The sequence below is a fragment of the Pholcus phalangioides genome, unplaced genomic scaffold (genome assembly GCF_987345545.1).
Source record: "Pholcus phalangioides strain wild (caught in Gottingen) unplaced genomic scaffold, Ppha-v1.0 ptg000039l_1, whole genome shotgun sequence".
Classification (NCBI taxonomy): Eukaryota; Metazoa; Arthropoda; class Arachnida; order Araneae; family Pholcidae; genus Pholcus; species Pholcus phalangioides.
In genome coordinates, this window is record NW_028301625.1 from 6,640,277 (window position 1) to 6,664,102 (window position 23,826).

Below are 23,826 nucleotides of genomic sequence, written 5' to 3' on the forward strand. Positions count from 1 at the left end.
TATTTCCAATTAGAAAAATTATTCAAATAACGTGTAGAACTCATTCATGTTGCAAGGGGTTGTTTGGTTACTAAAATTAATTTTTTTTTTCTTTTATACGCACACCCTGTCGTCAAAATCGTCAAAAACCCAATTAGAAAGTTGTTGCCCGGTCTCTCCTGAGGCCAACAAAAAAAAAATCCACGTTTCTAAACGCAATGTTCACTGAGACGAACTTTGGTGGTTTTCCACCTGGCAGTCCAGTGGTTAGGGAGCTAAAGGACTGGTTTGAATCCCGGTTCCGGCATAGATTTCTACTACAGTGGAACCGTCCCTAACGGACACTTATCTGATCCCCGATGCCATGGAATAGGGCTTTAATATATTTCACTCCCCGTTAGCGGACACTCTCGATAGTGGACAGTAAAATCAGGCGAACTCTAATTTTTTTTCCAAACTTTAATTTATTAATTTTTGGTCATATACCGAGAATTTTTCATATTTGACGAAGATTATGTTTAATCCAAAGCTCGTGTTCGTAAATATGATAAATCGTCAATTAATTACTTAATTAACTGAACATAACTATGGTCCAAGATAGTGAATTCGAATAGTAATGTTGGTTTTGTTTGTTGATAACGTGTGAAGAAAGCCAACATTACAAGACTGATAATGTTTTTTTATCTTCTTCACGCTTATTTTAATTTTTAATTTAATTTTTATTACAAAATATGTGTCGTGCACGTATTATATACGGGTGAAAATAATTAATTGGTTCAAAGAAAAGAAGAAAGGTTATGAATTTTTCCATATTTATCAGACTAATTTGAGAATTATGAATAATCGCCGGTAAAAGTGATAAATGTAGTGAAATTTAATCAAACTTCCTTTATATCCAGACGATTGGTGATTATGCATACCCTCCCGGTGTATCACTTTTACAGTATAATACATATAACCAATTGCGACCGAAGGTAAACGTCGTATAAATGTGGACATCGTATAAACGAGGTTCAACTGTATAGCGTACCTCTTCATTAGCGAACACTCCCCGTTAGAGGACAAAACTTTTGGCCCCATGGGTGTCCGTTATCAAGAGGTTCTACCGTTAACACTAACAAATTCCCTCAAAAGATCTTACTGACCTCTTGGGAATACGTCAGGATCACGTTATTTAAAAAAAAAAGATATTTGAATTATAAAATTGGAGAAAATTTTTGAAAGAACAGCATATTAATAAGAGAAAGAAACGTTTTCTAGTTTTTTCTGTTCTTTCTCAATTTTTCTCCAACTTCTGAATTCAAATATCTCAGTGAATATTGCACTTGGAAACGTGAAATATTTCGTTGGCCTCAAAAAAGACAGGGCAACAACTTTCTAATTGGGTTTTCGAGGACAGGGTGCCCGAATAAAAAATTATTATTTTTATTATAATAATTATACAACCCCTTGTGCAACATGAATGACGTGTCTGAGTTCCACACGTTATTTGTATAATTGGAAGTATTCCTGTAGGAGGAACGGTTCGCCAGTGAAATGCGGTGCATGTTGGTAGCCATGTACCCTGTATATACAAGGTGTTTCAAACAGAATCCGATTTAAAAAAATCATATCTGTAAAAAAATCTGTTTAGCTTTTAATCCGTTTTGATCGAATAATGTATAGGTAGAAAACTCGAGTTTCACGCAGTTGCCGACAGGTAGCGCTAACGCTCTTCCTTCAGCCGTCACTTCAGTGCTTATCAAGATGGCGACTGCACAAGAGAAATCGTTTTGTGTTCTAAGCTTCGCGAAGTGTGAGTCCGTACCAACTGTTCATCGTGTGCTTTTCGTCAACAATACCCTGCTGTTGAACTTTCTACCGCTCAGAGCATTACACGATGGTATCAACAGTTCTGAGACACGGGTTGTCTGTGTAAAGGGAAATCCCCTGACCATCCGCATGTCAGACGAAAATGTGGAGCGCATCCGACAGAGTTTCGCACGTAGTCTACAGAAATTCACTCGCAGCGGATGCAAACATGTTCGCAAAAGTTTGGGAGGAATTTGACTACCGTATATAAGCATATGCCGTGCATCCCAAATACAAATACAAATACAAATACAACGCCACAACAGGCAAAATGCCCAACGAGGTGGCTGATAAAAAGATGCCCATAAAAATATGGTTGTCATATGTTTCAAAAATACAGCAACCCAATTAAAAATGCAATTAACACAAATTACAAACAATATATACACATGATAAGATATTATACAATGCCCATAAAGAATACTTATGGTTGTCTTATTCTAAGAATGGATAGCTTCTCGATTTACCCCAACATGTTTATCGTATTTCTTTTTAAACGTGTCAATTGTGTTACAATTTACTACCTCCGGGGGTAAGCTATTCCATTTATTAACAACCCTATTGGAGAAAAATTCCCTGCGACACCATAACCTTGCATTGTCCCTCACCAATCGATACTGGTGTCCCCTTGTAAAAGCAGTCGATTGGCGGTGTACTAAAAGTTCATGGTCCATCCTATCCATCCCATTGAAAATTTTGAACACTTCGATCATATCTCCTCGACACCTGCGTTCATCCAATGTAAACATATTCAAAAAATGAAGTCTTTCTTCATAACTCAAGCCCTGTGTGCCAATAAGGACACGCGTAGCTCTTCTCTGCACCCCTTCAACCAAGTCTATGTCCCTCTGTAGGTATGGTCTCCAAAACCTTACAGCATACTCCAGTCCAGGACGAACTAAGCCTCGAAAAAGCGGAAGAATGACTTTAGGAGAACGCGAAGAGACCTTTTTGAAAATGAGACCAAGCATTCTATTCGATTTTTTGACAACCGCTGAACAATGTTCAGAAAACTTAAGTCGCTCGTCAATGAGAATTCCCAAATCGGTGACTCTAGTTGCATCCGGGATAGTGACACCATTCAACTCGTAAGAGAACCAAGGTGGACATATTGAGCACCTTTAATTTGGTTTGTAAAAAATTTTATGATTATCCGTGTAATATAAAACTAAGTGTCTATGTTCAATATTTTTCGTAATATATGCATTTCAAATCGGGTGATTCTTTTTGGAACAACCCTTTTACTGTAAGTACATTCTTTCCCTACCTTGAATCAGACAAAAAGGAAAGGGAAAAAGATCTATTTCAAACACCGTCTCTTTTCCATATCATCAAAGTGAATAAAAAGGATCTCTCCCAGTATAAACCACACACATCGTCCATATTCCTCTGCGGAACCTCTAACGAATTGGTACATGCTGGAATGTACGTGTAGTGAAACCTGACGTGAAGTTTGTTTCTGTGTAATGCTGCCATCTGCCACCAGTTTTTCTAACTATGAGTAAAGTGTAATGATTGAATAATTTATCGTTGTAGGCCTGTTGCTCTCTGTGGCGAGACTTTTTAATGGAGAGATCGGCTCGCATTTGCGCCTCGAAGCTGGGAACCACAGAAACCAACTTCAGCCGACCACCACTGTGGCGACTGTGGGGTTCGAACCCGGATCCTCGTGATGCGAGTCCGTCACCATAACCACTCGACCACCAACTGAAGTTGAGTTGATAAGGTGGGGGATAATGAAAAATCTTCGACATGTATATCATAAAGTCTCACTGGGCTCGTTATTGCCGAAATGTGATGCCTGTGAAGAAGGCGAGATAACTCGTCAATATCGATGAAAGGGTTAAAATAAAAAATTTAATAAACACCATTATGGAAAATTATTCAGTTTTACAACTTCAAACTCAGTATTGAAGTTGATCCGCAATTTTTTCATCTATAAAGATCGTATCCGTATATTATAGAGCGTATCAAAAGTGAACTCGTATACTTTTTGACAAGATACGCCTTTAAGTTTAGGACCGTTCATGGCGTCCTTAAACGGAAAATGGAGCCAGAAATTAAAAGGAAAAACATCCAAAACAGTAGATGACATATAGCTGCGAAGAATCGAAAGTTTTTCTAAGGCCGGGAGATTATACACCATGTTTTCTAAAAGTTTTTTTTATAAAATTTGAAAAATTCAAACAATAAGATTGTCGGTTGCATTTGCACCAATGTAACCTATGAGCTTAATTGGTTGGATTTTTCAAGTTTTATAAAAGATTTTATAAAACTTATCATTACTAATATCTGTCACCGATTTTTTGCTATCCCATTTTAAAAATCGTCAGGCGTGTCCCACAATCTGTATATGTGCAATACCTATTATGCATAAAAGCATTTTTTTGTTCGTTTGCCACCGGGAAAAAAAGCACGGAACTACACTGGTGTAAGAAATTAAGAGAATTTGCAGACTTGGTCGATTATCTCTAGAACTACTGTACCGATTTTAATGAAATTTGATATGTACATACATTGATACAATATAAAACAAATAACCATTCAATAATTGTAATACACACGCATGATTGTGCGTAACACTCGTTGGAGTCGGAAGGTATGAAAAAGCGGTTGTAGAATAAACAAAAAAATGGGTTAATAGGGGGTGTGGTCCCCTCTTACAGATATACAGGTCTCGCAGCGTGATTTCATACTTGAAATAAGGCAGTTTATCATTTCCTGTGGCAATTGGTCCCACTCGTTCAGCAACGCTGTTTTCATTCCCTGGATGGTTCCCGGAGGAAAATTGCGAGTTACAATTGCCCTCCCCAGAGCGTCCCAGACATGTTCTATAGGGTTAAGGTCTGGAGATCTGGCTGGCCAATCCATCCGGCGAATATCCTCACTCTCTAGAAAATCGTCGAGCAGAAGAGCTCTATGTGGCCTCGCGTTATCGTCCATTAAAATGGACTCAGGGTCAACTGCACCCCTGAAAAGGCGAACATAGGGCTCCAAGACCTCATCCCTATACCTCACACCAGTCACAGTGCCTCTTTCAAAGACATGGAGAGGTGTGCGGCCATCCAACATGATGCCTGCCCAGACCATTAAACCTCCTCCGCCATAATGGTCGATTTCGCGGACATTGGAGGGTAGGTAGCGGGTCCCTGGTTCTCTCCATATGAACGTACGGCGAGAATCGGTGCTTAGGCTGAACCGGGACTCATCAGTGAAGAGAACGGTCGCTCATTGATCCATACTCCAATCTCTATGCTCTCTGCACCATGATAAACGTATTCTCCTGTCCGTAGAAGTGAGCGGGACGCAAACAGCAGGTCTTCTTGCAAACAACCCTCTCTCATGAAGTCTTTTGGAAACAGTCACCGTTGATACACGGGTTCCCGTGGCTGCATACAAGTCACGAGAGAGCTGAGAAGCTGTAGCACTCCTGTTACACCTCGCTATAATCGACAAATGGCGATCTTCTCTGGCCGTCGTGGCACTTGGACGACCTTTCCCAGGCTTTCTCTCGATGGATCCGGTATCTTGGAACTGTTTCCATAAGTTACACACGACGCTGGGCGTTACAAATCTGGACTTGAGATTGGCCTGCTTCTAGCCTCCCCACAATTCGCCACCTCATTCCATCATCTAAACGTTGGTGGTTACTCATTTTTACTGTTACAATTTGAAATTAACCGATTTCTGCAAAATAACACCAAGAAATTCGCCGAGGTGTGCTAGCGAACGAAATGCGTCTTAACTTACGCGCGCTTATAAAGCCTGTTTCTCTACTGGCTCCGCCTACACACACGTGTACGCTTACGTATTTGACGTACAAGATTTGCATTTTTGTCTAGAAGCAGTGGTTTTACATTCAGTTCAGTTCTTTTCATGAAATTCGATAAAATATGCAAATTCTCTTAATTTATTTCACCAGTGTAATTTCGGTGTTAATTTTTTCTGTTAAGAAAGAGATGTCGTGATTTTCCAAATCAGAAATTTGCTTTGCTGATTCTTAAAGATCTCTTCATGTGAGAACCCATTGCTTTTATTTATGTGTCGCATACGAGTACCATGGGTGCCGGAACCTGGGGACTGGGGCTATTTCAGCCCCCCCCCTCCATTAATCAATGAATATGCAATGAAACAGTGGCGTCGGGAGTGTTTCGAAACCAGCGGATGCTCGACTTAAGCATTATGTTCAACATTTTCATTTCTGTGAATCAATGTTGTGGGTGCTCGGACCCGTTTTACAAATTACCGTTTGTGCTCGAACACCCACAGCACCCTCGACTCCGACACCGCTGCAATGCAATGAACCCCCCCCCCCACTACGTACAGGCTTGAGTCTCGTATATAGGGGACGACTGGCAACTCCTGCCCTCCCCCTCAATGTTTTCTTCACGTCGGCGTCTCTGGCGAATACATTTATCGATTATGGCATAATTGAGAGAGAGATCAATATTATTTGACAACACAGACATTGAGAGATTTAGCAAAGAAAGAAACTTACTGCTTTCTATTTTGAGCTTGCATTTTTGTTTATCTTTTGGATAGCGGTAGAACTCCATCTTACATAAAGGTCTCAGTTTTACTCTGAAACGATGAAGAAAATGGAACTGGGCAACAGAAGAGAACAAGAGTAGTACATACCCCCTAGCAAAAAATTACATTTTCAGTTTTCCATAACCGTTTGGTTTTTGCCGTAAATTGATGAATTCCAAAGACATCATGACTGTTTACTAATAGTGTATGAATGAATTAATTAACAAGATACTCTGTAGGCATTGCTTATTGGAATCAAGCATAATGTTAGGCTATCATTCGGGTATTTTTGTCACTTTCGCAAAGCACGGAACGGATGTATATGATCACAACATGTGTCGCATATGACAACATCGGTCGCGATTAAACTATAAGTCTGATAAAATCTCTTTCATAAAACTTGAAAAATCCGACCAGTAAACCTCATAAGTCACATTTTAGCAAATGCAATCGATAAGCTTATTAGTTGAATTTTTCAAATTTTGTAAAAGATCTTTTATCAAACTTTAAGAAACCAACCAATAAGCCTATTTATTGGTTACATTTGCTCCAATATAACCAATATGCTTATTGATTACATTTTTCAAGTTTTATAAGGAAGTTTTATCAAACTTTTATAGTGTAATCCCGGCTTTCGAGTTATAATGGTTCTGGTAGTAATAGCACATAATTGTTAAGCCGGTATTACACTATAAAGTTTTAATAAAATTATTCATAAAACTTGACAAATGCAACCAATGAGCTTATCGGTTACATTTGCTCGAATGTAACCGATAAGTTCATTGGTTATATTTTTCAAGTTTTATATAAGAACTTGCATAAAACGTTTATAGTGTAAAGCCGGGATTACACCATAAAAGTTTGGTAAAGTCCTTTTATAAAACTTGAAAAATGCAACCAATGGTCGTACCGGTTATATTCGCGGAAATGCAACCGATAGTCTTATTGGCTGCGTTTTTAAAGTTTTATAAAAGTATTTTTATCAAACTTTTATAGTGTAATCCCGGCCTAATACTGGCCTTACGCCGGGGTTACACTAGAAAGGTTAGATAAAAGACAGGGGCGTCGGAAGTGTTTCATAACTGTGGGTGCCAGTGCCGTCTTAACGGATGGGCAGGGGGGGCCTCAAGAGAAGAAGAGGCCTCATAAAAAACGAGATCTGGTTGAAATTTTCGAGAATTCGCCACGTAGGGCCTCAGAAAAATCACTTTGCCCGAGGGCCCATGATACTTTTTAGACGGTCCTGGTGGATGCTTGACTAAAGTTTTATGTAAGAAACTAAGCATGTAATAAACTTTGATTTCTGAATCAATTCTGAGGATGCTCTGACGCATGATACATAATACTGTGTACTGTGGGTGCTCAGCACCCCCTCCCCCGGCTTGGCGTCACTGTTATTAAACCATCATGAGTGCGTGCATATCTTGGCAAATTGTATGGTATAATTTTTTCCTTTATATAAATACAAATACAAATACAACGCCACAACAGACAAAATGCCCAACGAGGTGGCTGATAAAAAGATGCCCATAAAAATATGGTTGTCATATGTTTCAAAAATACAGCAACCCAATTAAAAATGCAATTAACACAAATTATAAACAATATATACACATGATAAAATATTATACAATGCCCAGACGAAAAACGCAAAAGAACGCAAAAACGATGTATTTGTAACGGTAAATGTTATAAATCCTGTAACTATGCATAATCACCAAGCATTTTCGTAAGTTTGATAAATTTCTCTAAATTAATCACTTTTACCGTGATTGTTCATAGTACCCAAGTGGCATTGGTAAACTAGATAAATTTCCCTAAATTAATGACTTTTACCGGTGATTATGCATAATACCCAAGCGGCGCATTGTTGGTAAACACGATAAATCGTACTATATGATATACGGGGTGATTATAAAAAAACTATCCCGACATATGGGCCCCTAACTATCATACCATTCACAGAAACTGAATGAAATTTTGGCATAAGGTATTTTGAGGTATGCGCTCAAGAATGATATGGAAAACAACAGTGTCACTCTAACAGTTACAGTTACAGTGAGAAAATTTCAAAAATATCAAATTGCAACACCAAGTTTTTTGTATTGGAATGCGATCTCCATACTGAAAAATACTAAATAGCGTTGGAATGGCACCTGTAGCACGAAAATCCCCGGAGCTAGGCAAGGAAAAAGTAAAAAGGACTTTGCCGTGCACCAGAGCATTAATGTTCGTTTCATTCGTCACACCGTTTCTTCGGCTGAGATCCCAGCCTGATTAATCCTCCACAAGGTCATGTGGAAAATTTGTGAAACACAATAAAATGCTTTATTTTATGCTGCTTCTCTGTCCTCATTGGTTGTCCTCACTTTTAGCCTATCTACCGCCGGTGATTTTCATGCTACAGTTGCCGTTCGAACGCTATTTAGGGTTTTTCACAATGGAGATCACATTTCAATACAAAAAACTTGGTATTGCCATTTGATATTTTCGAAATTTTCTCACTGTAACCGTAACTGTTAGAGTGACACTGTTGTTTTCCATATCTTTCTTGACCGCATACCTCAAAATACCTTATGCCAAAATTTCATTCAGTTTCTGTGAATGGTAGGATAGTTAGGGGCCCATATGTCGGGATAGTTTTTTTATAATCACCCTGTACTATACTATATATGATAATTCACACGTGTATTGTAACATTATATCAGGGCCCGATCGTAAAATTTGTTACCATTATATCGGGATCCGACTATATTCATCACACATACTCTATAGGGCTCATTTGTAAATTTTTTCATATTTATCAAATTCACACTAGGGTATTGTGCATAATCACAGATAAAGGCGATAAATTTCAAGTATTTATCAAATTTACTAGCGACACTTGGTTATTATGTATAATCTCCGTAAAACTGATAAATTTATCAAACTTACCAAGACGATTCGTAAGTGCGCATAATAACCGATTTATTCCATTTACCGTAACATATCCATGTAAAATTTTATTAAAATGTAACTATTGAGAAATGTGCATATCAGAAAGACCACGGGAACCATACTCTATCCAGATTCTAGATGTACATAACAGAAGGACCACGAGAGCCACTGAAGGGGCATGAAGACAGTAATCTATCGCGAGATGTACAGGGCGTCCATAATTAGAAGACACTATTTTAGAGTAGCCTACAGGCGAAGGCAGTCATCAGAAAAGTGTGAAATTTTGTGGAGGACTTCATGAAGTGATGGGAATTTGTTTCGGGGGAAAAATTTGTTGCAAATGTCGCCACCGGAGGGTGTTTCAATTTGAATGTTATTTTATGTGAAATGTTAAAATTTATGTGATGTCACGCAGCAGCGTTTATAAAACCTAGAAACATTCGCGGAGATCTTGTTTCTCAATGTGTTTGCTGCTCACAATGACGATAAGTTTACGAGATCGCGCTTTCTTGGTCAAATTGTTTTACCAAAACAGCAATTCCGCAGTAACTGAAATATCGGATTTGGAAGAAGATTCGAAAAGGTCCGATGAATGTTAAAACCTTCGGAGTATGATAACGAAATTTTAAATCACAGGATCGTTGGCGTTCGTCCTGGAAGAGGAAGAAAACTCGTTTCCATAGGCGCAGTACAGGAGGTTTCGTTTCAGGTGGAAGAGGACAGAGCTTCAAATTCTCGTGGTAGCCCTAGTGTCAGGCGCGTAGCGCAGACGTTGGATAGGCCACGTTCAACTGTTCATAAGATCATGCAGAATATCCTCCGATATGATCCGCACAAACTTTCAATTGTGCAACAGTTGTTTCAGATGATTATGACGCTAGACTCCGGATCTCACTGCAGTTTCTAGCGCGCGTTGAGGTCGATTCAGAATGGTCTTAGAATATCCTCTGGACAGACGAAGCACATTTTCACTTTGATGGTGCAATCAATACTCACAACTGCTGAATTTGGGAACCAGAAAATCCACACGCTATCTTAGAGGTTGCGTTACATTCACCAAAAGTGATGGTATGGTGTGGATTTACTGCATCATTTATTCTCGGTCCCTACTTCTACGAGGAGTTACGTTCTACAGGTCCAGTGACATGTTTGATCACCGGGAAGTGATATGCATTGCCGTTACAGAACGAAATTGTTCCGGCTTTGCAAGCACGTCGCTGCCTTGCAGACACAATCTTTATGCAAGACAGAGCTCCTCCATATATTGCGGTGTGTGTTAAGAATGTTCTTAAAACACATTTTATAGAAGAATGTGTCATCAGCCGGCACTTCCCTAATCTATGGCCTCTCTGATCCGCGGACCTTAATCCATGCGATTTTTGACTTTGGGGACATTTGAAACGTCTGGTAAGTCGTGGCAATCCAAAAACTTTACCTGACCTTAAAGGCAGCATTTCACGCTACGTGCTGATCATTTCCCCGCACACACTTCAGTCAGTTGTGGAACATGTCATCTTGCGATTTCACATGATATCTGAAAATGATGGCCATCATGTGGAACATGTTTTGTTGCAGTAACAATTGTAAAAGTGTTTAACAATTGTTAACATTGTAAACGTTTGCCTAAATGTGTCATTTCTTAATAAAACGCTCTCTGGTGGCGACATGTGCAACTAATTTTTTCCCCCTGAAACTAATTTCCATCTCACTTCATGTCCTCCACAAAATTTCACAATTTTCTGATGACTTGGTTTCGCATGTAGGCTACTTTAAAATAGGGTCTTTTAATTATGGACACCCTGTACATAGCAGAACCACACTCTACCTATCGCGGAATATTCATTTCAGAAGGACCACGAGAATTCCACTCTACCTATCGCGGAATATTAATTTCAGAAGGACCACGAGAACCCCACTCTACCTATCGTGAGATGTACATAGCAGAAAAAGTCCATGGGAACCATCTATATACAGTATATAAAATAACATGTCCTGAACTGACTGATTCATCATCACCGGGCTAAAACCGCTGAAGCTATAAATATGAAATTTTGTCAGTTGTTTCATTTCATGGCTTAAAACTTACTAACGATTGGATTTCCGAAATTCCACCTCTAAGAGTGTCATAAAGGGGTTCAAAGTTTAGATAGAGAAATCACGTGGAGCAGAAACCACTGAACGATGAAGCGGATGAATGGTTATATGGGGCAATCATTGCCGAGCCGAAAAAAAAGAATAGGCAGTGTCGGACACTGCCGTGGTTATTTTCGTGTAAACGTCAATCTTGTGTAATAAATTGAAATTAAATTTTTCATAGCATAAAATGCTGTCATGGAAACGAAATTTCACATACGTGAAGGTTCGGAATCCATATCAAAATTAAGATCGATCTGCAGTTGGCTTCTCAGCTACTAGTAAGGAGAGGAGCAAATGGAGGAGAGACAGGGAATAGGAATGGATGAAGATACGAACTTTCAAACTATTACTCTGGCAGAATTTGTTTAAAAAGGAGTGCAAGAGCACATGGAATAGCGCTAAGCGATTAAAAATTCTCGGTGTTGCGACAGTAAGCCAGTAGCCGCTGTTAAACGTGCTGACCAAGGGCATACTAAAGTTGAAGTGCGATCCCATCGCTTCTAAGAATCGGAGCGAATGTGGGTTTTTTCAGAGGCCCACTAAAGTGGGTCGTCTATGCCCTCAAATGGTAATGAAGGCCCGTGAACGAAAATGGCCGTCCAGATACGTAAACGAGAATAGAGGCCTGAGAAGGCATGACTGTGCAGCAGAGGCGCCGACATGAAGAAAACATTGGAGCTGCTGAAAGTTACTGGCCTCTCGTATATACGGGACTAAAGCGCGTACGTAGGAGGAGGAAGGTGCATTGTTTTTTCAGAAATTATTGGGGGGCTCAAATGACCTCAGCCCCTAGGTTCTGGAGCCTGTGCTGTGTAAAGTAGAATTAGAGTTGCAGAAGCAAAAGGGTTTTATTGGGCCTCGGCTTCCTAATTTTTAAATTGGCTGCATTTCATTGGTTGTCGTGGGGCTCGGGGTTCGTTTTCTTGTGAAATTTGAGCAAACGTTTTCTAATTTTTAGAGTTCGGTATTTTCGTTTGAGAAAGTGTTAGTCTGCTTCAACGTGGAATGTCACCAACCTGCTATGTCGAAATCTAGAGAAGACTGCTTCTGTGTTTTCGACACAAGAAGTCATCGTGTCTGGGTATGGAACTTTGTTGTTCAACTGCACAATATGAACCCGACCATCCCATATGACACATTTTTGCTCTTTGAGCGAACGTTCTTACGTTTCTTTGACCCAAGGGAAAGAAAATTTCCATTGGATCTACGTATTGGTAAATTATTGGGGTCTGCGTAGCCTTTACGATTGCAATTTCTTGGTGCCATTGTGAGTTGTCATCCGTTTCGAAAAAGTTTCGTCACTGTGAGCAACTGTGAGCAATGTGAACACCAAATATGCATTCAGCTACAAATACACTGTTCACAAAAATACAACTTGCCCAACGAGGTGGCGGAAAGAAATGGGGTGAATGAAAGTGCCCATAAATTGGACAAACTGGAGAGAGCAATATGTGTGTACGAAGAGGCAATGTGATGAAAAAATAGCTAATTACTGTCATCACTAGAAATAATGAATGTAAATAGTCTGTTAATTTGGTCTGAAGTGGAAAGTGATGGCTTAAATAATGAGAAAATCAATTTAATACACAGTAATTTTACCTAGCCGTGGGCCGCACAAAATCACCTTACGGGGCAGCTGTTGGCCACCCTTAGTCTAGTTGATAGTGGGTGGGAATAAAGAACTATTTTGGGATTGCTAGTACATCCTCTTGTTCCATGTCAGTTTTTCTCGCCAAATCGTTTCTGATGTGTTCTATCTCATCACTGCAAGCCTAAATTTTAGAATGCCCCATAATAGCGCTGCAGATCGAATAACAGGGCTGCAACTAGATGTTTGGTCAGCCGGGACAAGCACACGCATCTTAATCAATTACAGAACGGATTACTGTTTTACATGTTACAGAGATCGCAAATTTCAGTTACCTTTTTTTTGTGTTTTTCAGAAATAAAACTGCCATTCCTCAGGACCGCAACTAGGGAGGAGCAGGCGGGTCTCGTGCTCCGGGCGCTGGACCAGAGGGGACGCAAATTTCATTCTCAAACCTTACCTTCAACATTGCAGCGCCAAAATGTGCACTTGCCCCGGATGACTAAGCATCTAGTTGCGGCCCTGGCCATTCTCAATAACGGCCACTTTCCACAGTCCGACCACATTTCGCGACTTTTTTTCCCACTTTTAGCAACCACATTTTCATAGTCCCGTTAGTGGGAGGTTTTACAGTACTCGCATTCGTTGGAAAGAATCAAACAAAAGATATACATAAAGCATTTTGAGAAGGAATTTATGAAAAATTCCAGCCATCGGATTATCCGGAAACTCGGAATTTCGAGATTCGAATTATCAAGACGCTACTGTATGTTTCTTATTTTGATATCTTGAACCCAAGAATAACATTTTTGTGCTAAACTGTTATCTTATTTCGAAATCGTATTTCTTTTTGATTCCAAAGCCGGTCTATTGGTATTGTGTGTTATTGTGAGATTCCATGTCCTGTTTGGATGACACATGCGCCATTTAAAGATTATGCCTCCTGTAAGATATATGGAACTGTTAACTGTCATGAATTCTAGGTTGTCCTAGGTTATCCTATGTTAGGTTATCTAATGTTATCTTCTCTTGATTTATTGCCTTGATAAACTACTGGTATGAACGGACATTTTTTTTTTTCGCTTTCTGTAGCCATGTTTTCGTTTCCATGCGGAGTTATATTGTATCCAAAGTTTATGATATAATCATATGCTGACTAAATTATATAGTACTGACGCCCATCGCTCTTCAATAAAGAACTGCGGCAATCTTGCATTGATCGGGATTATGTACAGAATACTATTCTGTCAGGCAAGGGCAGAGGCGCATTTATGGTTTTGCCGCCTATGGGCGCTCTACACGAATTTTGACACCCTTCTCCTCTTCTAGTCTAATTTTCTTGACTACTCTTTCCTCGAATAGGCCTCCCCCTTCTCCACTCCAGCAAGTACACCTGCATCTTTAAGTCACTCTTTTGGTCACTCACATACTTGCACACGCTCTAGACAGAGCCGTCTTAAGAGCATTGCGTGCAAAGTGATGTTCTGAGACCCCATATCTAACTAGAAATTCCTGCCTACCAGTTTACATGCTCACTATCAAAAATTTCAACCAGATCCCGTTTTCATTAGACCCCCCCGCCCCCCGCACTGGAGGCTCCCCGGGCCGTCAGGTTGGCCCATCAGGGGCGTCTTAAGAGTATTGTGGGCCCAGAGACTCAATGCTCTGGCCCAGTTTTGTGACGTCACAGTGCCAGTTCCTAATAGGCTGCGCTGTCATGACTCAGAATATACATAGAGAGCACTTCACTTTTTTCTTTTTCTTCTCATTTTTTACTCCTGTACTAAAGCCCCTCCCTGACGTCGAGCCAACCCCGATTATCGCCAGAAATATTTAGTCAACAAATCTCCCACACACGGGATTTACAGCGGGTTCAATTATGATTCCGTATTACTCTAAACTCGCTAGACCGCGCACATATTGCGGCGACCAAGAGGTACGGGAGTGTATAATAGATACCAGCGACGAAAACAATTTTATTGTTTTGTTTTACCCTACATATACTCGAGAAGCGAGGCGAAGGAGAGAAAGAGGCCACTCAACGAGGTGCGCGACATGAACAAACCTGTTTTTTTTCACCTCGATCTGCTGATTTTCGCTATTTGTTGACTGGTCCGTTTTACCCTTTGTTTTTTTCCATCTCCTGCAGAGGGATCATCATCACACCCGCCGGTCATTTTCTCTATCCTCATCCTCCTTTACTGTGGTGTGGGCATCTCTTCCTCCACCCCATACGAGTTTTTCTTCCTATTCGCAATTATTGTATCACGTACCTCTTCGTTCCAGTATGTGTGCCGTCTTGGAATTCACCGGGGCGGATGGTGCCTTGGGGTCTAAGGGGTCAATTAGATAAAGGGGTTCAAGTTTAGGGGGAGTTTAAAAAAGATAAGGGGGTCAACAAGATCAATCTTATTTAAAATTAAATTTAAAGTTTCTAACTTACATTTTAAATAATTAAAATTAAATTCAATGGGGTGAATCTAGTCATGTGTCAAACATAGAAGTTTCGCTTCTATCGCGTGAGATTCTCACGTTGATTTTTTTACTGTGTAAAATGTCAAAAATACGTGCACGTGCAAAAATACGTGGACATGCAGACAGAACAGATGATGCGCCACGCAGGAAAACACAACGCGTAGCGCGATACAGTTAAAGCGGAAACACACTACACTGACGTGACGTGACGTGTTACTACGCCACGTCAGATGACACGGGATCATATCAGGCATTATATGGTGTGCACACTGGTCCGATGTTTTAAGAGATGCATTAAGGCATGATGACGAATTTGTGAAATCTTATTCGTGAAAATTCTGTGACGTGGAATTCCCACGTCACATAATTTCCACGAATCAGAATTTACCACGTCTCTGGCATGACGGGAATTCACGTCACGTCAGCGTAGTGTGTTTCAGCCTTTACACGTTTCTACCGACGCGAAATGGTCCTATTCGGTTCACGCTGCGCAGAAGAATCTGCTCTTAGGAGAAAACCCGGCTTTACTACCGTTCCCTAGTATGAACACAGTGTACGCCTGTTTCCGATTTTGGAAATCGGCGTCGTTACTGATTGGTTAAAAACCCGAATTTCAACTTTTTTTAGTTGTCAGGTTTCGGAAAAAATTTCCTTGGGATTTCCGATTCCGGCAATCGGTGGTGAATGGATCACCAATCCGAATGGGGAAACGCTCCGTTCATTTGCATAGCGTTTCGCCACTTCGTGCGAGCCGGCTGACTGAGGAAGAAGATTATTCTTTCCAATTACAGATTCTCGCGTGCAGTGGCGTATTTACAGGGGGGGGGGAGGGAGGCTTAGCCACCACACTCTATAGTAGAAAGCCTCCGCGCAAAGCTCGTTACGTCACTGAAATCGTCCATTTCACCTATAGTCATTGGATATACTGCAAGAAAAAGTAAAGATTTCGCATACGTCGGCCTGCTTTATCCAATGGCTACAGGTGGAATGGACGAATACGGTGACGTCAAAGCTTCGCGCGGAGGAAGGTGTTGGAACACCTTCTGCTATAGGTGTTGAGCGGCTATAGCCCAGGCGGCAAGTTCAGAGGGACGGCAAATTTGAGGAATGAGTGGCCAAGAAAGTTAGTAGAATGGGGAAGGGTGGAAAAATTTGTAAAAACCTCAATAAATCCACCTCTGCCCAGACAGCAAGGGACGAACTAGAACAGTGAGTGACCTAGAGAGTTTGCGAGCACGTGAGTGAGCAAAAGAATGACCTAGCCGGTGCTCCGTGTGCACTTCCTAGGGGCTTATTTTCCTAGGAAAATAAAATGAAATCAGTAAATTTGATACATAAATAAAAAAAAGAGGCCTACAGGGTTTCGGAATTAAAATTATATACAAAAAGGGCTCCTCGTGTCAAACAGGGCTCCGCCATAAAAGGCCAGGGCTCCGCGAGTAAAAAAAAAGTTGAGAACCCCTGACGAGATTCAGTTAAACATCACTGGTCGCCAAGATCACCAGACCTCACAGTATGCGACTTCTTCTTGTGGGGGTTTATAAAAGACTACGTTTATGTGCCCCCCCCCCCTACAGCTACATTAGCCGAACTGAAGATACGCATAACAGCAGCCGTGGATGCAAACATGATCGCAAAAGTTTGGGACGAACTTGTCTACCGTATAGACATATGCCGTGCATCCCAAGGTGGACACATTGAGCACCTTTAATTTGGTTTCTGAAAAACTTTATGATTGGCCATGTAATATAAAATTAATCTTAAGTGTCTATGTTCAATATTTTTTGCAATATACGCATTTCAAATCGGGTGGTTCTTTTTGAAACACCCTATATTTCCAACGTTATTGAAGACGGACGGGCTAGCCCAGGTCGATAAGATACTCGCCTAAAATACCAAAGGATGATTAGAGGTGTCGCGAGTGCGATACCGTATTCGTCCTCGTCAGAAACTTTCCTACACGCGGAGGTACAACAGATATGACAATAAAAAATATGTGACCACAGCAAAAGATTACTACCGCAGGGAGCCTCACACCTAGAGGGATAGTGCACCAACCTCTCGGTGAGTTTAAAAATTCAAAAATGTCGGACGCTGCCGTTCGGAATCGGCAATAAATTGTAGGTGCCGGTCTAATTAACCCTCATGTGCAGAAGAAAATGACCGTGGTGTGACGAAAAATGAGCAAATGAGGTTATTAAAGACAAAATAAACAGCACCTGACGCGTTTCAGCTACCTTGTGGTGCCGTTGTCAAAGGTAAATAACAAACGTTTACCTTTGGATAAATCACACACACACACATACTCACCACCACCACCACTTTTTTGCCTTGAATAACGGTATATAGGTGACAGAACCTGGGGTCTTAGTTTATTTCAGCTTCCCCCCTCCACAAAATTTTGTGTCTTATGAGGGGGATGAGCTCTCCCCTCCCCATTAACTAATGAATATGTAATACAACGTACCCCACCCCTTCCCCTCCTATATACGTTTTTGAGTCCTGTATATACGAGCCAACTAGCAACTTTCAGCCCCCCTCAATGTTTTTTTCATGTCCGCGCCTCTGAACAACGGCACCCATTAATGTAGCCGAAACGCTTTAGGTGTATATTTGTTTGTCTTTAGTGACGTTGGAAATACATTTTTTCATAACTAGTAAATGGTTATACGTGTATGTTCGACTAAACCATAGTTCCCAAACTTTTTATTCCATCTCCCCGTCTTCAGAAATTTTTTTTCTCTCATCGAACCCAACTCAAGTTAACCCATAGAATCCTATGTTAAATCCGTAGCTTCTATCGCCCCCCTGGACCATTCTATCGCCCACCAGGGGCAACACTGAACTAAACGTTTCATTCTATCGGGCTTCTAACACAATCGCACTCAATCGTCCCGTAACTTCGATTGCCTAATCTAGTAATGAGCAAACGGCGCACAGTGGTCAATATAGCGAATTTAGGAGGAAAAAAGTGTTTTCTCGAAAACTAATGAATATTTTTGAAAAATTCTTTTTGCTTCACATCAGAAATAGGCATCCACACAGGTTGAGAAGTATAATTGAATAATAATAACGTTTGGTAATTTTAAAACTACTTTGGCATGCTTACTACGTTTTCTACATTTTTGCAATTCTTTCCATTTCAATGAAATAATTACTTATTTCTAATTAATCTTTCCATCTTTTACTGATGTTTCCTACTTTTCTGATTGACTGTCTCCAAAATAATAATGCATCACTCATATTTATTACGAATAATATTTAAAAAATAATAGTAATACCAAAGCACATTCTAAACAAAATATTGCCGTGAAAACTGGGGGGAACACTTAATTGAAGTTTAATATGTAAAAAAATCAAGATTTTCACTCAAAAAAATAATAAATTATTCTTTTATAACACAAAACATTAAAAATAAACAGTGCAAATAAACAAAATCTATGATTTGTGGGCTTGATCACCGATTGAACATTTCAAATTGGAATGAAATTTTTCATAAAAAACAACCAAACTCCGCTGATTATTAAATACTTACAAATTTATACTCGCAATTCTACAAACACTTAAAAATATATATTATTTCATTCTCGAAATTAATTTACGTTTATGTTCAGTAATTTTGCATATAAATTAAAAATTTACTTAAAACGCACCCACACCTTATGCGTAGTGTCAATCACTGTAAGACTCTGAGGATGTGCTTTTTTCTCCCTTTTCTGTCTCGCTAAATTTCAGCAAAGTCAAAACCTCTTTTGGCAATGCTCCCTTTTTTGGGGCAGTTTTTTGTGGGCAGTTCTCTTATAGAAGATACTACAGTAGATGATCTGATGATATAAGAAGATGGTTCATCAAATATTCATTAGTTGTTTGACGCGAAATTTCTCTTGATCTATATTCTCTGGCTTGTTTATAGTCTTTATGTCTGGATTCTTGTGCTTCCTCCGTCAACTGACCAACGGGAAGTAGCAAATGTTGTATAACATCTGCACCATGGACCAAAACTTTGTGAACAGTAACTGGCATGTAAAACCAACTGTAAAGTTGCACATAAAGCTTTGCAGTAGTGTTTGCAAACTCTCTAAATTTTTCGACATCTATTTCATGTTAGAGGCCGTACGTTGGCCGGATGATGTAAGACTGGCTTGTGCTGCATAGCACAACTCGCTGGTTCTATGTTCTTCCAAGAGATTTTTATTTTTATTTTTGCCTTCTTTGTCCTCGGGCCACTATATTCGAAATTCTTTTGAGGTCTGCTACGATCTATCTGGACTATTTTGGATGGAATAGCTATTTTCCCTTGTAACCATGCTGAATTTTTGTCGGGGAAACGTGTCAAGGTCTTGTTACTAGATCTCCACTTTTTTGATAAGAAACTGATGAAACATTTGATTTTCAAACGAAACTTACTACTCTTGACTTTCAGGCTATGTTCCAATTTTGACTTTTCATCAATATATTGGATTAACAGGTCTGCAGACTTTTTAAAAGGTCTGGTGGGTTGAGCCACCATTAGCGCAAATAACGTCAAACAACTCTAGACGAGTCACACATAAGGCCATTTCAAAAATTTCTTACGTAAAAAGGGGCGGCTGGGGGCGCCTACGCATAATGCAAAACGTTCACCAACAACATGCAGAACATCCGAAAAAACATTTCACGATTGAACAGAGTTAAACTTTTTTTATAACTCACTTTTTGTGCTCAAAACTACTCAAAAATGAGCCAAACTTCAAGGACGAATTACGAAAATTATTTCCTCTACTCGGAGCTTGGAAAATATCGAACCGAAAAGAACAAAGAACTAAAAATGAATAGCAAAAGAATTTCATAGTTCCACTCAAATGCAACCGAATGACAACCTAGGGAAGTTAAGCTTTTCATCACATTTCGGCGAGAGCCCCATCTGAGTCAGTCATTACCCTCCTTTGACCCCCCGGAACCCCCCCCCCCCCCGATGTACACAAATATCACGAAACAAATATCACCTCAAGATGCACCAGACATTTCTCTACACACCCATATGGTTTTTTTCTCTGTAGCAAAAACTTCATTTTTTATTTTTTTCCAGCTAATTTCCCGATTTGGACCACTGTGCGCCGGTCGCTTAGAAGGTTCTATCCCGCTCGCCTCAGATTTGAAAATAATAGTATAGAAATTTTCATTTTCAATGTTTTAAAAAAATTCATTTAAGCAGTGTGTTCCATTTTTTAAATATGGAAAATATAGTGGTGAAAATTTATATCCACTCATATTATTTTGTGCCATAAAAGCGTTTTAAATAATTTTAATAAAACGTCCTCGTGGTAAAGTATGTAACACCATAGTGTTGAGACACAAAGTTTCAAGACTTTTGAACAAGTGGAGTTTGAAGAAATGTTCCTTATCTAACAAAAAAAACTTAGTTTTGAGAAAAGAGCATTTTAGTGGAAAACATTTATGTATAATGCCTGCCTGCCAAAGCAGTTTATGTTAAAATATTTAAAAATATTTGTAGTAAAGGTAGAACAAAAACTTGAACGTAGTTAGACGCAGCAAAATTATTTGAAAATTGAAAATTCGAAAATGTGTTTTTTGGAAAATTTGCGTGCACCAACCCCGTTAAAGGAAAACGCTTAAGGATAACCCTTGCACAGCATGGCGAAGATAGTGGTTACCCAAGTTAATAATAACCCCAGACGCGCGCGCGCGCACGCGTTGAAATATAATCATTCAACTCCATCGAGTGGCGAGATAATAAAGTAGAAGGATACCTGCGTAGGGGTGGCAACAGCTGTATGACGAATTATTTCGTCATATCTATGTGAATAAAGACCGAAAATCCTTATGACGGCATATGCCGTCGTAGAAACTGATTAAATAGAAATTTATTTGAAAACTTTTGCATATGCAAAAAATGGAGCATGCCCTAAAATAAATGTGCATAAGTTATCAAAATATATTTATTTATTTTTCACAGTTGTGAAGGATAAAACATTGTGTCTCATTTGCAATGAAAAATCATGGCAGTCTACAAATTAATTTGTGCCGTGGAATCGGCGAATTAATCTCCATTCAGCTTAGCTCAGTCTTCAAATTATACAACACATTCCGCCACTTAACTTTCTAAGTATAAAAATTCCAATTATGAGTCAATGTCCGAATATGTTTGGCCCACCAAAACTTTTTATTTTTTGACCCGCTCCTAAAAAAGTTTGCCCACATCACTGACCTAATCATATTCATTGCTTCGAGACACAGTATTTTAAAGAAAAAAATTTCATAATTTACAGCATCATTTTACCTTTTGCTTAAGAGCACCTGTCCATTGGGTTCAATATGTAAGAGCACTGTTCCGTCTGCATTCGCCGCAGCAAATGAACCAAAGTCCTTATTGTTCACAACATGGACAGATGGTACCCATATCCTTGATGCATGCCATTGGTCACCTACAATTCGCTGTACCGAAGGATCGGGACGAAATTTGAGTCGATCATCGTTCCAGGTTTGACGGTACAATATCTGCATAGTATACTCCTGTTTAAACATACAAAATCCTGTGTAATTTGTATAAAGTGCATGTAATTGCTACTGTTAAAGTATTCTCGACTAGGCAGGGCCGTCTTAACGCATAGACCTACCCGGGCACGTCCCAGGAGCCTCACAAAAATAAGATCTGGTTGAAATTTTCCAGAGTAACCATGTGAATTTGACTGACGGAGCCTCGGAAAAATCACTTGGCCCGGGGGCAATGATGCTTTTAAGACGGCCCTGGGTGATAGATAATATAACTTTTTTTACTTTACGATACAGTATTTCAAGCAGAAATGCATAAATTCCAAAACGTTACCGTATGTAGTTCGTCTATAGATGCCATACTATATACGTAAATGCTTGTAGTCACAGTCACAGGAGTACCTGAAATAAAGATGAAAAATTTTCAAGTTTAATTTTCTTAAAACGAATGCCAGAGCCGGATTAATTGTTAAGCAAACTGAGCATGTTAATGAAGGCGTAAAAGAAATAAGACAACACAACATGCTGGCATCTTGTTATTTGATACCATTTAGAACAGGAATTTCCCAACTTTTTTCGTTCCATCGCCCCCTTCTTCAGAAAGTTTTTCTCCAACCATTCCATCATTAGTCCATCATCTCCAAGGGGGTGATATTGTCCACGTCGGGAAACACCGATTTAGAACATCAGCATGATGACTTCTTCATGTGTACGTTATTTGGAAACGCTCATGCGGACGTAGCTTAAATTTTATTAGAGGGAGAGAGAAAATCATGCAAGTGCTTAGAGCCTTTGGATGTTAACTCCTAATCCGATCCCGAAGAAAAAAATGTAAAGTCTGAACCAGCCAGAAATATGTGAGAGAATTATTTCACATGAAACTCGAATGTTTTTCAATCCGTATTGTTTAATAAACTTACTTTTATTGACGAAAGGTCTTAGACGAACGTTATAATTTGTATCTCGAGTCAATTGAGAGAAAAGTGTTTCCTGATGCTCCCATTGCATTTCGTGATGCCTGCTGGCAAGGCTCGAACTCTGTGTTTTGCTGTAAAGGATACAATGGATTCACTTTTAGACACGACAATTCAATTCAAAATCGCGTCAAAACGTACCACATTAGGTATGAAATGATGAAAAGTAATTACCTGCATAATGTAAACAGGGAGACGACAGCTAAAGAGAAGCAGTTTTTCGCTAGCATTTCCCTTATCACGATGGTAGATGCAGTTTTTCAGAAAATGTAACACCGTGCGTTATGTGAGAATGAAGCAGGTGAGATCAAATGGATGGATTAACATTTATCTCTAGGTAAGACGCGACAAAAACATCGGAAAGCGCATGGGCGTTGTATAGATTAGAAAGGGTTTAAACGTGACACATATTATAGTTTGAAGAATAAAAAAACGTGTGACGTGAAAAGAAAAAGGGTATTTATGTATATCATTAGAATATCACAAACAAAATGTATTACAACTCAAAATACAGTTTTTCAATAATACCGTGTTTTCGTATTACCGTGACAGCATTATTTAAATTAAATAAAAGAAAACTCTCCAATTCCTTTCAGAATCAAATAACACACACAAACAACCTTTAGTTAACCTCATCATAAGATTTGGTAGAAAAGCCGTCTCAAACTATCGTCCAGTTGGTTTAACGAGCTCTCTCTCTCTCTCTCGAAACGTTTGAATATTACTAGAGGCCGGATTAGATGCATTAAAAAAGTGGCGAAATATGCCCTAAAATATGCAAATATACTCTAAAATATGCAAATATACTCTAAAATATGCAAATATACTCTAAAATATGCAAATATACTCTAAAATATGCAAATA

The 23,826-nt window shown here is 39.5% G+C and overlaps 1 protein-coding gene across 1 annotated transcript in view; it reads right to left on the minus strand.

The window, feature by feature from the left end:
* LOC149065508 (glycine receptor subunit alpha-3-like) overlaps window positions 1–23,271 on the minus strand; it is a 39,084-nt gene extending 15,813 nt beyond the window's left edge. Inside the window, exons 1-5 of the mRNA XM_089253906.1 lie at window positions 23,137–23,271; window positions 22,909–23,036; window positions 22,323–22,390; window positions 21,777–22,009; window positions 6,329–6,411 (exon numbers count right to left, since the gene is read on the minus strand). Of these exons, the coding sequence (XP_089110032.1) occupies window positions 6,329–6,411; window positions 21,777–22,009; window positions 22,323–22,390; window positions 22,909–23,036; window positions 23,137–23,192 (568 nt within the window). The 5' untranslated portion in view covers window positions 23,193–23,271. The remainder of the gene's footprint in view (window positions 1–6,328; window positions 6,412–21,776; window positions 22,010–22,322; window positions 22,391–22,908; window positions 23,037–23,136) is intronic.
* Window positions 23,272–23,826: the final 555 nt, after the last annotated feature.